This window comes from Stomoxys calcitrans, chromosome 3 (genome assembly GCF_963082655.1).
Source record: "Stomoxys calcitrans chromosome 3, idStoCalc2.1, whole genome shotgun sequence".
NCBI classification, from domain to species: domain Eukaryota; kingdom Metazoa; phylum Arthropoda; class Insecta; order Diptera; family Muscidae; genus Stomoxys; species Stomoxys calcitrans.
In genome coordinates this window covers 156,178,746-156,192,382 of record NC_081554.1, presented here as the reverse complement: position 1 = coordinate 156,192,382, position 13,637 = coordinate 156,178,746, and the positions used below count along the sequence as shown (strand labels likewise).

The following is a 13,637-nucleotide window of genomic DNA, read 5'->3' as shown; positions in this document are numbered from 1 at the left end:
CGGTGTTTCGGTTCCGCTGCAGCGGATTCATTATTTTTTAAAAAATTCATGATACACGATACGCGGCAACGAAATTCCATGCACTGCGTTTGTTAATCGCACAGACCACCAGCACCAGTACCACCCTCACCAATTCGACCACCATCTCACCAGTTCGCCCGCAAAAGGAGATGCAACACGCGAACAGAATTCCTTTCATGCCCATTAAATAAATAATGAAGTTGATTTTTACAACATTGCGAAAAGTGTGCATTTTAAACATTGCAATTTCATAAATTACCAGAAGTGGGTAGAAAGGAAGTGCATAAAAAAGGAAATTAAAAAAAAAATGCATCGTTTGTATGCCTCATAGGTCCTGGAAAAATAATGTTTTTTTGTGTGGAAATGAAAAAAAAAAATTTAAACGACAAAGAATTGCTTGTAAAAATTTTTAATTTGAACATAAAATGTTGAAGCGATAAGCCACTTTTTTTCTTTGAAAGTTGTATCGAGAATTTTTTGGAGATAATCTAGACGCCTTTTAAATAGAAATGCAAAAACATTTTTTTAAAAGAAGACAAGATACGAAATAACCACTTCCATCCCAACAATGCATATACATTACACTCTCCCATGCTATTAAGGAGAAAATTTTTTGCGAATAAAGAAACGCGTATCCTCCATAATGATTTTTTTCTCATAAGCAACGCGCAGGCGCATGCGGCTAGCTTAACTACTTCGAAAGTTAGCGTGCTTTCGACAGACAGACGGATGGACAGACGGACGGGCGGACGGACGAACAGACGGACGGACGGGCGGACAGACGGACGGACGGATAGACGGACGGACGGACGGACAGACGGGCGGACGGACAGACGGGCGGACGGACAGACGGACAGATGTACGGACGGACGGACGGACATGGCTAGATCGACATAAAATGTCACGACGATCAAGAATATATTTACAATACTTTATGGGGTCTCAGACGAATATTTCAAGAAGTTACAAACAGAATGACGAAATTAGTATACCCCCATCCTATGTTGGAGGGTATAAATATATGACAGCTATATCTAAATCTGAACCGATTTCTATGAAATTCACCAGTAATATCGAGAGTCATAAGAAAATCCTTCCTGCAACTTTCGAGCGAATCGGTTAAAAAATGAGCACTTTATTGCAATATTTCTCAAGGTCGAACGAACATATATATGGGAGCTATATTTAAATCTGAACCGATCTCAGGCAAACTTCTCAGATATTGTGGTAGTCGTCGAGAAAGGCGTTGTACAAAATTTTGGGAAAATTGTTCAATAAATGCGCTTGCAATGGCTCTAGGAGAGAAAATCGGGCTATATATATATATATATGTGAGAGCTATATCTAAATCTGAACCGATTTCTATGAAACTCCCCAATAATATTGAGAGTTATAAGAAAATCCTTCCTTTCAAATGACCATTTTACTGCAAATCGGACAAACATATATATGGGAGCTATATCCAAATCTGATCCGATTTTTTCTAATTTCAATAAGCTTCGTCTCTAGGCCGAAAAACAGGACTGTACCAATCTTGAAGACGATTGGATGAAAATTGCTACTTGTAGTTTGTACACAAATTAACATGGACAGACGGACGGACAGACGGACGGACAGACGGACGGACGGACGGACGGACAGACAGACGGACGGACGGACGGACAGACGGACGGACGGACAGACGGACGGATGGACAGACGGACGGACGGACGGACAGACAGACGGACAGATGGACGGACGGACGGACATGGCTAGATCAACATAAAATGTCACGACGATCAAGAATATATATACTTTATGGGGTCTCAGACGAATATTTCGAGTAGTTACAAACAGAATGACGAAATTAGTATACCCCCATCCTATGGTGGAGGGTATAAAAATAAAGATATTGAGCTGAATCTTTGCAAACACCACCACTACACCACTACTGTGGTAAAGGGTATTATAACTTAGTGCATTTGTTTGTAATACCCAAAAGGAAGAGAGATAGACCCATTGATAGGTAGAGTAGTTCTGACTCAGAATCACTTTCTGATTCGATTTAGCTATGTCCGTCTGTCTTTTTAAGTAGTAGTAGTAGTATTCTTTATTAATTTCATTAATGTTTTCATATAAATATAGCAATATAAACATAGCATTCTAAAAGAATAAATTGAGTATATATTTTCTTGACATTGACCTTCGGTCGTCTGTCCATTATTAAAATATAGTGTATATACTAGAGATTTACGAGTTTGTTTTTCCTTTCTTTTATATATTAAATTCAGACAATAACTGGTTTCTATATAACATACAAGTTTTTAGATAACTGGCTAAACTTTTCCAGTGTATAACATTTCCATTGAGAATATTTATTAAATCAGATTCATTAATTATGGGCATTTGGAAGAACATTAATCGGAATTCTTTGAGAGCTGGGCATCGACCCAGGAAATGTTGAATGTTTTCTATTTCAACTGTATTACACATTGAACATATTGGATTTGAATTTGTTTGGAACCTGTTGGAATTTAATGAAAACATCCCACTTCGAGCTTTTAATATCCACATCAGTTCGTCCTGCATCAAGGGTTCGACAAAGTATAATCCCCCAAAAGTAGGTTGGAGCTTACTGTAGAAGCGGTGTGTATTATTTGCGTTTGAAAGTGCATCATTTGTTTTTGTTGCACGTATGTTTTGGAGGAGATTTTGAATGTTTTGTAACCAACATTGTTTTGACAGATTTGGCGTGAAAGCTTCTGTACTATTTTGCAGAGTTAAAGAATTTATATGCGTTTTCCAAAATATTTCGTGTCTCATCACTTTTTTGGCTAGTATTTTAGGTAGCCTATCATCTTTGTAATCATACAAAATTCTCGTTATATAGTTAAGATGGTTGTTCAAAGTGTATATATGCCCGTTTTCGACACCAGTCTCTAACATCATTATGTACGTTGGAGTAAAACTTGGCATTTTTAATATCTTCTTTAAAAAATATAGTGTCAGTTGGTCAACTTCATCAAAGTGAGAAAACCCCCATATTTGTGATCCATATGATTGTATAGACCTACTAATGGCCAAGAAGAGTTTCCATTTTGTTTTTATGGACACATTAGGTTTTGATAAGAAACAATTCCAAGTGGTGTTGATGCTATTTTTGGCTAATTGATTTCTCTCCTGTATTTGTTTCCGGAGTGAGAGTTTAGGTGTAAATGTCAACCCCAGGTAAGAATATTCCGATGTAATTGAGATCTCTGTTCCATTATACAGCCACTTTTCCTTACTCGAAAGCTTTCCTCCCTTCCGAAATACCATTATTTTTGATTTCTCCATGTTAACCTCCATGTTCCATATTTTGCAATATTCCTCCAGTTTTTGTATCATACGCCGCATCACGTCTATTTCGTCAGCTAGGATGACGATATCATCGGCATACATCAGAAGTCGAATATTTTGATCATCCACTGTGGTACCACCACCAATGTATTCATGTAGGTCATTGAGGTACAAAGCAAATAGGAGAGGAGATAATAAGCAGCCCTGTTTAACACCTGTGGTTGTATTAAAATCACTGGAGAGTTCCTGGCCTGTCCATACAGAAAAATTAGTTTCTTCATATATTTTTTCAATAAAGTTAACTACTTTTGTTGATACTCCTATGGTATGAAGTTTGTATATCATGGCTTTTCGAGATACTCGGTCAAACGCAGCTTTAAAATCTACGAAGAAAGCATAGGTTTTTTTGTTTTTGTGCCAGTTTAAGTGTATTATTGAGGATAAGTTGAACAAATTATCAACGGTAGAGTAATTTTTACGAAATCCAGCTTGATATTCATTTATTTTTCCATGTTTTTCTGACCAATTAGCCAGTCGATCTTTGACAATACCCATCATCACTTTTGGTAAGCAATTCATGAATGATATTCCACGGTAGTTATTGGGAAGAGTTTTGTCACCTTTTTTAAATATTGGGTAAATAATGCTTCTAACGAACGACTTGTCTACTTCTCCTTTTTCGAAAATAACGTTGCAAGTACATGTTATTTCTTGTAGCAATTCATCAGTTGCGTATTTATAAAATTCGTATGGCACACGATCTTCTCCTGGTGCTTTATTTAGCTTTGCTTTGCCTAAGGCCTTTTTAACTTCCATCAAACATATTTCCCTATCCAAGTCATCATCTCTCCAGTGTATATAGGCGTAATGAATATCTGGAAAATTTTTTGTGTGGGTTAGCAGTTGTTGGAAATAATTCTTTAAGTCCTCCGTTTTCACGGGTATGCTACCACACCTTTCTTCGTTTCTCAGCTCCCTAACGATCTTCCACCAATCATGAGAATCTTTCACCTCGTCTATCTTTCTTTCCAATCTGTTATTATATTGGGCTTTGGCATTTTCACAAATTTCTTTATACCGTTTGTTAAAGTATACATACTTTTCTCTATTTTCACGACTAGCGTACTTTCTAAATTTATCCAAATATTCAAAAGATTTTTTCCTTGCGTTAAAACATGTAACGTTGAACCATTTTTCACGACCTGAAAATGTCATTGTTGTCGTAGCTATAGATCGATGTGCTTCTTGTATTATTTCCGCTATTTCGGAGAATGAATAAGGGGAGAGTTGTCTGCGCGTTGTAAGGATTTTGTTTATTTCATTCTGGTATTCAAAATATTTGCGATTATCCCAGTTAAGCTTTGGTAACAGTGTATTGAGTTTTTCCGGTATATTTTCACTTCTATATATCATCGATAAAATTATTGGCATGTGATCTGACCAGATTTTATTCCCAACTGTAAATCTGTGTACTCTCGACAAAAGTTCTTGTGAGATCGCACATATATCATTGACCGACGTTCCAACTGTACTTACAAAGGTGAATTCTCCAATTTCATCGCCATTTGTCATTCCATTTGCAATTACCAGCCCGTGGTCATAACAAAGCTTCAAGAAGTCTCTTCCTCTTGAATTTATTTCCGCATCTTTTGATCTCCTTTCCTCAAGACCAGCATGAAATGTCTCCTTAAAAATTTCATCGATGTTTTTTTGCAATGATCCAATTCTCACGTTCAAGTCGCCAATTATTATGGGATTTTCAATGCTACATTCCCTGAGTATAGAGTCGATTTTTAAGAATTCTTCTTTCCAAGTTTGTAATCTCATGTACATTGGTATGATGTTAAATTTTAAGCCATTAATAATAATCTTTATTACGTTTATTCCTTGTTCAGTTGTATGTGTATGTTGAACACCAAACTTTTTCAGATCCTTCCTTATTCCGATTAAACAACCACCAATTCCTCTTCCAAACCGTGAATTTCTTGCAGCATAGTGCCAAACTAATTCAAAATCGCCAAAGTATTTACTAAATTTTTCACATTTATCCGCGCAAATATGAGTTTCCAAGAGAAAAAATATATCAAAACTGTTTATATACTTAAAAAAGTCTACGTATAGCATTTTGTTTTCTAGCCCATGTACATTATATGACAAAATATTTAAAAAACGATCCTCAGTTACAGTTTGGCTTTTATCTACATTGCTTATACTTAGTTTTTTTGATTAATTTTGCTTAATAAGTTATTATAGCTAAGATCTAATGCACTAAACTTATCGCCATATAAATCTTTTAGTTCCGCGTCAGCTTTGTTCTTTCCACACATTAACTCTCCGGTCCTTGACCATGACATCCATTTTGTCCCAATCTTTATGGAGTCATTTCTTACAAAAACTTTGTGTGTTTTGTCGATTCCAAGTATTTCAGTCTTCAGTTGGAATAAGACCTTTTTGTTTTGCTGCCTTCTTTCACTCAAATCTTTTTCGATTATAATATTAGTACCGGCTAATTTGTTGGTATTTTTAAGTACTTGTCTCACCATTTCTTCGTCTTGCATTTCTACGATCGTATTTATTTTATTTCTTGATGAGTATATAGCCCGGGCTGATATTACTTTAACATCAGCTAGCTTTAATGTGTTTTTAAAAAAATATTCTACGGATCGTTTTGGGGAACCTTTCATCATAATACCTTTGACAAATAGATTTTTACGTTTACTCTGCTCTACTAAACGGAGAATCTGTTCTTGGCCTTTTTCTTTGTCTGCTTTCAATTCAGCAATTTCTGATCGCATGGCATCGTTTTCAGCTTTAAGCTCTTTGAATTTGTCATCGATATCAGCTATGTGATTCTTAATTTCAGCAATATCACTTTTCGTTGCTACATTTTGCAGCTTATTCTCCATTACAGCTTCCATTGACAGTTGCATCATTTTCATTAACTCTGACAATTGTACATTTCCAACTAGTTTCTGCGATTCAGTCGAATTTACATCTTCCGGAGAAGTATCAACTAGCATTCTTTTGGCCGAGTGAGACATTTGAACAGAATCTGTTTTAACGGGCGTTTGAGACATTTTTAAATGTAATCTTAGTTGGCAATGCTATATTTCTGTTGTTACTTGGCAACTCTGTTTTTTAGTACACTCAGCTGATGTTTTTTTGAGTTTAAGTGGCAACACTGTCAACATCCAACCAGTATTGTGTTTGACAGAGAACAGCTGATTTTTGTTGTAAATAATAGATTTGAGTGAAAAGTGCAATGTGTCTTTCCAGTGTAATTTGCGAATATAAAATTTTAAATAGTGATATTTGGTTATATTCACCGCGTTTATCCTCTTGCCAACAAATAAAAGTCCACTAAAAATTATACGCTATCCGTTTCAATGTGCCTCAAGGTAAATAAAGTTCCAGATACTGCTGCAATTTGGTGATCTTTTTGGAGCCGCACACAAACACGTCTGTCTCGTTTCAACTCTGTTTGAAGTCCGTCTGTCTGTCCATGTTATTGAAATTGGAAAAAATCGGATCAGATTTGGATATAGCTCCCATGCATGTGTTCCTCCGATTTCCAGTAATAATGCAATAGCTCTCAAATATATCGCCCGATTTTCACTTCTGGAGCCATTGCAAGCGCATTTATTGAAAAATTTTTCCAAAATTTTGCACAACGCCTTCGAAATTTGGCAGGAAGGATTTTTTTTTGACTCTAGACATTACTGGTGAATTTCATAGAAATCGGTTCAGATTTAGATATAGCTTTCATATATATATAGACCGATTTTTACTCCTAGAGCCATTGCAAGCGCATTTATCTTCCCAAAATTTTGCACAACGCCTACCTCGACGACTACCACAATATATGAGAAGTTTTGTTGAAATTGGTTCAGATTTAGATATAGCTCCCATATATATCTTCGTAAGATTTTCAGTTATAATGCAATAAAATGGTCATTTGTTAACCGATTCTCTCGAAATTTAGCAGGAAAGATTTTTTTACGACTCTCCACATTACTGGTGAATTTCATGGAAATCGGTCCAGATTAAGATATAGCTCTCATATATATATATCGCCCGATTTTCACTCCTAGAGCCATTGCAAGCGCATTTATTACCAATCTTCCAAAAACTTTGTACAACGTCTTGCTCGACGACTACCACAATATCTGAGAAGTTTGCCTGAGATCGGTTCACATTTAGATGTAGCTCCCTTATATATGTTCGTCCGATTTTGAGAAATATTGCAATAAAGTGCTAATTTTTTAACCTATTCCCTCGAAAGTTGCAGGAAGGATTTTCTTATGACTCTCGATATTACTGGTGAATTTCATAGAAATCGGCCCAGATTAAGATATAGCTTTCATATATGAATACCACCTGATTTTCACCCCAAGAGCCACTGCAAGCGCATTGTTTGACCAATCTTGACAAAATTTTGCACAACGCTTTCCTCCACGACTATCACATTATCTGAGAAGTTTGCTTGAAATCTGTTTGGAATTACAATATTTATAGGTCCCATATATAAGTTCAACCGTATCGATATCGATGGCAACATATCGATGGCACTATCGATATTTTATTTTTTATCTGAATATGGATTGATCTATACTATCGCCACGATAATTTTTTGCAAAACTAGTGTAACCTGGTCTAACCTGTAAGACAGAGTAGAGCTGGCATACTATCGATAGTGGCAACATTTAATATTTTCGAAAGTTTTAATAATAAATATCGATACTATCGTTAATTTCCCATCACCTTTATTTCAAACGAAAATGAGAAGTATCAAGTAAAAGCGTGCAAAGTTCGGCCGGAGCGAATCTTGGGATCCATAACCATGGATTCTGTCAAAATTTTATACAAAATAAGTTTAGTTGAAGGGCATAATTTTATGTTTTTTTGGATCGTACTTGACACAGTTGTTGAAAGTCATAATATAAGCGAACATTATAGCAAAATTTCAGCTAAAATGGACAATTGCGGCTTCCAAGGGCTCAATAATTCAAATTGGGAGATAGGTTTATATGGATGCTACATCAGGTTACAGACCAATTTGAACCGTACTTAGCACAGTTGTTAGAAGTCATAACAGAACACTACATACAAAGTTTCAGCTATATCGAACAAAACTTTTGGCTTCCAGGGGCTCAAGAAGTCAATTGGGAGATCGGTTTATATGGGAGCTATATCTAAATTTAAACCGATATAGTCCATTTTTAGTCCCCAACTACCTAAATCACTATTAAGAAGCTGTGCAAAATTTCAAGCGGCTAGCTCAACGCGTTCGACTGTTATAATGTTTTCGACAGACGGACGGACAGACATTGCAATACCAACTCAGAATGTCGAGACGATCAAGAATATATCTACTTTATGGGGTCTTAGATCAATAATTCGAGGTGTTACAAACGGAATGACTAGATTAGTGTACCCCCATGCTATAGTGGTGGGTATTAAAATAAAGTTACTGAGCTGAATCTTTACACAGACAAGATCGTTCCATGTATGGATATATCTGACATGTACCGATCTCCTGATTTTGATCTTGAAACCATAAAAAGCGAATTTATTATCCGATTCAAATCTCAAATGTCCGTGCAACGAATGGTCCATATCAGACCATATTTGGATATAGCTACGATACGATACCGATCTCATGATATAGGGTTTTTCGGTCCATAGTGTAAGCATTTATTAACCGTTTACTGAAATTTGGAATAGTGAGTAGTGTTAGACTTCTCGACGTCCGTACAGAGTTCGGTCTAGATCGGATCATATTTCGTTATAGCTACTATGGATTCATAACCCATCAAAATATGTTCGTCAAATTTGAAGCCCGAACATTTTTTTAAACCCTCTACCATAGGATGGGAGTATACTAATTTCGCCATTCTGTTTGTAACTCCTCGAAATATTCGTCTCAGACCCCATAAGGTAAATATATTCTTGATCGTCATAACATTTTATGTCGATCTAGCCATGTCCGTCCGTCTGTCGAAAGCACGCTAACCTTCGAAGGAGTAATGCTAGCCGCTTGAAATTTTGCACAAATACTTCTAAAAGGTGTAGGTTGGTTGGGATTGTAAATGGACCACATCGGTCCATGTTTTGATATAGCTGCCATATAAACCGATCTTGGATCTTGACTTCTTCAGCCACTACAGGGTGCAATTTTTATCCTATTATCCTGAAATTTTGCATGAGATATTTTTTATGATTTCCAACAACTGTGCTAAGTTTAGTTGAAATCGGTTTATAACCTGATATAGCTATCATATAAACCGATCTGGGGTCTTGACTTCTTGAGACTCTATAGGGGGTAATTATTATCTGATTTGGGTGAAATTTTGCACAACGGCTTCTCCCATGACATTCAACATACGTGTCAAATATGGTGATTCAGACCATATTTGACTTTATTTAGTCATTCCGTTTGCAACACATCGAAATATCAAATTCCGACCCCACAAAGTATAAATATTTCGGAACGTCGTAAAATTCTACGACGATTTAACGATGTTCGTGTGTCTGTCCGTCTGTCCATCTGTCCGTCCCTCTGTTGTAATCACTCTGCAGCCTTCAAAAATTGAGATATTGAGCTGAAATTTGACACAGATACGTCTTTTTGATGCACGTTCTTGAACAGGTCTAATAGGACCATATTTGGATATAGCTTCTATATAGACCGATTTTCCGATAAAGGGTCTAATACCCGAAAATCATCCGATTTTGCTGAAATTTGAAACAGTGAGTAGTTTAAGGCTTCCCGACAACTGACCAACATATGGTTCAGATCGGACTATATTTAGATATAGCTACCATATATACCGATCTGCCGATAAAGGGTCAGAAGGCCATAAATGCTTTATTTATTACCCGATTTCGCTGAAATTTTAAACAGTGAGTTATTTTTAGCCTCCTGATACCCGACCTAAATGTGGTTCAGATCGGACTATATTTAGATATAGCTGCCATATAAACCGATCTCCAGATAAAGGGTATAAGGCCCATGAAAGCTTTATTTTTTATCCGATTTCGCTGAAATTTGAAACTTTGAGTAGTTTTATGCTTCCTAACATAGGACCCAAATGTGGTTCAGATCGGATTTTATTTAGATATAGTCGCAATATAGACCGATCTGCCGATAAAGGGTATGAAGCCCATAAAAGCTCCATTTATTACCCGATTTCGCTGAAATTTGAAACAGTGGGTAGTCTTAGTTCTCCGGACATCCGTCCCAAATATGGTTCGGATCGGACTATATTTAGATATAGCTGCTATATAGACCGATCCCCGATAAAGCGTCTGAAGCGAATAAAAGCTTTATTTTTTATCCGATTTCCCTGAAATTTGAAACAGTAAGTGGTTTTAGGCCACCCGCTATCCGACCCAAATGTGGTAAAGATCGGACTTGGTAAAGATCGGACACCACCGAGGTGGTGGGTATCCCGGCCGAACATAATTTTTACTTGTTTTTGTGTAAATTTTGTGCAAGTATTACCATGAATAGTAATTGTTTCTTGCCCTTAATTCAGAGCCATTTTCAGCAATTTTTTAAAGAAAAAATATGCTTTTGGTATTATTCCAATGCAAAACAATGCCATTGCTGAAACTAGAGCATTTTCAGCGCACTGACGTAAGCGGTTGCTCACACCTCGGCGTACAAAGTTAAATTCCACAATGGAAGCATCGATTTTGTGTTTTTGACCCGACCTTTGACTAAAACTTATTTTTTTTCAAACATAGTACCTCATATATCAACACTTTACGACCATTTCTTAAAAATGTTGCTCTATTCAGCTCTATAGCGCAGAGCATTCCACCATTTATTACAATGAAAACATTAAAGTGTACAAAATATTTATATGGCCAACATATGCCGAAGGTAAGCAAATTGACTTTAGCTGTAGAGGCAGACAGGTCAACTATGTTTTATTGTAATCATTTCCAATTTGGGGGACGAAATGGAAAAATTCGATTGTGAAAATTGTACAGGAAATTGTTAAAGCCACAAGTTACGCCATAAAATGACATCGAGCAGTTGCAAATTATAGGGATGCCAATCATTGAAAGCCATTCTTTAAAAACGTTAATGCAAGTCATAGCATCAGGGGCTAATTCCAAGCAAATAAATAATTCCTTGATAAAGTTTTTTCAAAGATGTCCGCTATTAAGCGTGCTAAAATCTATTAACGAACTTAAACCTTGCCGATTTGCTTAAATTTACAATTTAAAATTACAAGGAAGGTTACATTCACAGAGTGCTTTAAAACCATTTTTGGCACAATTTGTTTATTTTGGTTGTTAAAGCTACTGCATACTCTAGATCAATTTGCAACCATTGTAAGTGGTAGCTAATGCCTTTGCCTAACTGTTGAAATAGCCAGTAACATCTCATCACATTAAATATGCCAGTCAATGTGTGCACTTTGAGTATTCAAGTATAACTACCAATAAAGGCTTAGGTCTTTATGTATACTTTCTAACACTACAAACCATGACGAAGTAGCTATAACTAGTATATAAAATTTGGGGGCCTTTTTTACAATGGGTTGAGTAGGGTTGAATGGGTAGGCTACCATAAATGTGAGTTCTCTAAGAGACCAGTTATGGCTTTTTAGGATACACTTCTAAGAGGAAGTGTATGAGAAGAAAGTAAGACGTGTTAGTCTCTAAATCAGGGTTTGATTCCTACAATCAATCACATATTCAGGATACTACATGAATTGAACTCTAGGAAAAAGTTTTTCCCAAGTAACCAAGCTACCGCTTTTTGACGACAAAATCGGAAATTTAATGAATATGAGACCAAAGATCGAATTTTTCGTTCAAAACTGGAATGGCGATTTTGATTTAATGGTTTCATGGGCATTTTTTTCTGTCAGCCAACACGCAGGGGATGTCCCCTATGAATGCAGTGCATTGCGTTGGCCAGAGGAAATTAGGAATTGGAGGGGAGGAAAAGAATGTAGTGCTTATTGACACATGTCTTAAATCCTTGGATGTCAAAGTGGGCGGAAAAAACATAAGCATTAGTCATTAATCAAACATTAGTCGATTCCACATACGAACGATTCGGGCGAAATAAGAATTCTCTCTTATAATGCATTGTGCGGTCCGCTGGCCAATCAATTACAAACGGGTTTTGAGTTCCTGGAATGTCTAGTATCCCTGACATACATCCTTACATAAGGAATAATAAGACAAATATCAGACGAACACACACCATGAAAGTACAGATAGAACAGCGCCAAACAACCCACATCGCGACGATGATGAAGGGAGGCAATAGAGTTAGATACCCCACTGTGTCCAATCAACGCCATCGCTCTCCTCTGTATACGGTCCAGTAGTTCCAGGGATGATTTTAAAGCTCCAGCCCATACATGGGAGTTGTACTCCATTTTCGGCCTTATGAAAGTGGTGTAGATGTTAAGAAGATCAAACGGAGTGAAGTAATTCTTACACCGTTTGAGGAAGCCTAAGCACTTGAATGCTTCTTTCGACACTTCAAATACATGTTTAGCCCAACGGACATCACTTTGTATTTTCATGCCCAGAACATCAAGAGCTTCTGATTACTCAACATCTACACCGTTGATAGACTAAGATGATCGTAAAGGGTCAGCGAATCGTTTATGTGACAACAAGCAGCACTGAGTCTTCCATGCATTAAAATCTACTCGATTCATTCGACCCCACCCAGAAATGGCCAGCAAATCCTGGCAAAGTGCATAGTCCATAACCCGCCCCTTGTCCTCAATCTCTCGAAGACTCGGCCTATGGTCGAATGAGTACGAATGACAGAGATTACTGTCATCCGCAAATGAGTAGATCGGATTCGATGTCTGACCCAACAGATCGTTGATGAAAATAAGAAAAAGAGAAGGAGAAAGAACAGAACCCTGGGGTACACCTGCGGTCAATTTATTTTCATTGGATGAGAACCCATCCATAAGAACTCGAATAGTGCGATCTCTGAGAAAGCTCGAAATTAATCGAACGAAGCCATTACCGACACCAAATGCGAAAAGCTTTGATAGTAGTCCACCGTGGCAGACCCCATCAAATGCCTTGGAGATATCCAGAGCCACAACCTTACTCTCACCTAACTGGTGGATTGAGCGACTCCAACGTTCTGACAGAAGTGCCATGGGGTCGCTCATAGAGCGATTTCTGCGGAACCCATACTGTTGCTAAGAAGGCCATTAGACTCTCAATACCTCACAAGATGGTGATTTACCATGCTCTCCATGACCTTGGAGAGAGCGGAGCATATCGCAATTGGCCGATAA

The 13,637-nt window shown here is 37.1% G+C and overlaps 1 protein-coding gene across 1 annotated transcript in view; it reads right to left on the bottom strand.

The window, feature by feature from the left end:
* LOC131996191 (uncharacterized) overlaps positions 1-5,463 on the bottom strand; it is a 76,193-nt gene extending 70,730 nt beyond the window's left edge. The window contains exons 1-2 of the mRNA XM_059365653.1: positions 3,646-5,463; positions 3,477-3,590 (exon numbers count right to left, since the gene is read on the bottom strand). Of these exons, the coding sequence (XP_059221636.1) occupies positions 3,477-3,590; positions 3,646-5,463 (1,932 nt within the window). The remainder of the gene's footprint in view (positions 1-3,476; positions 3,591-3,645) is intronic.
* Positions 5,464-13,637: the final 8,174 nt, after the last annotated feature.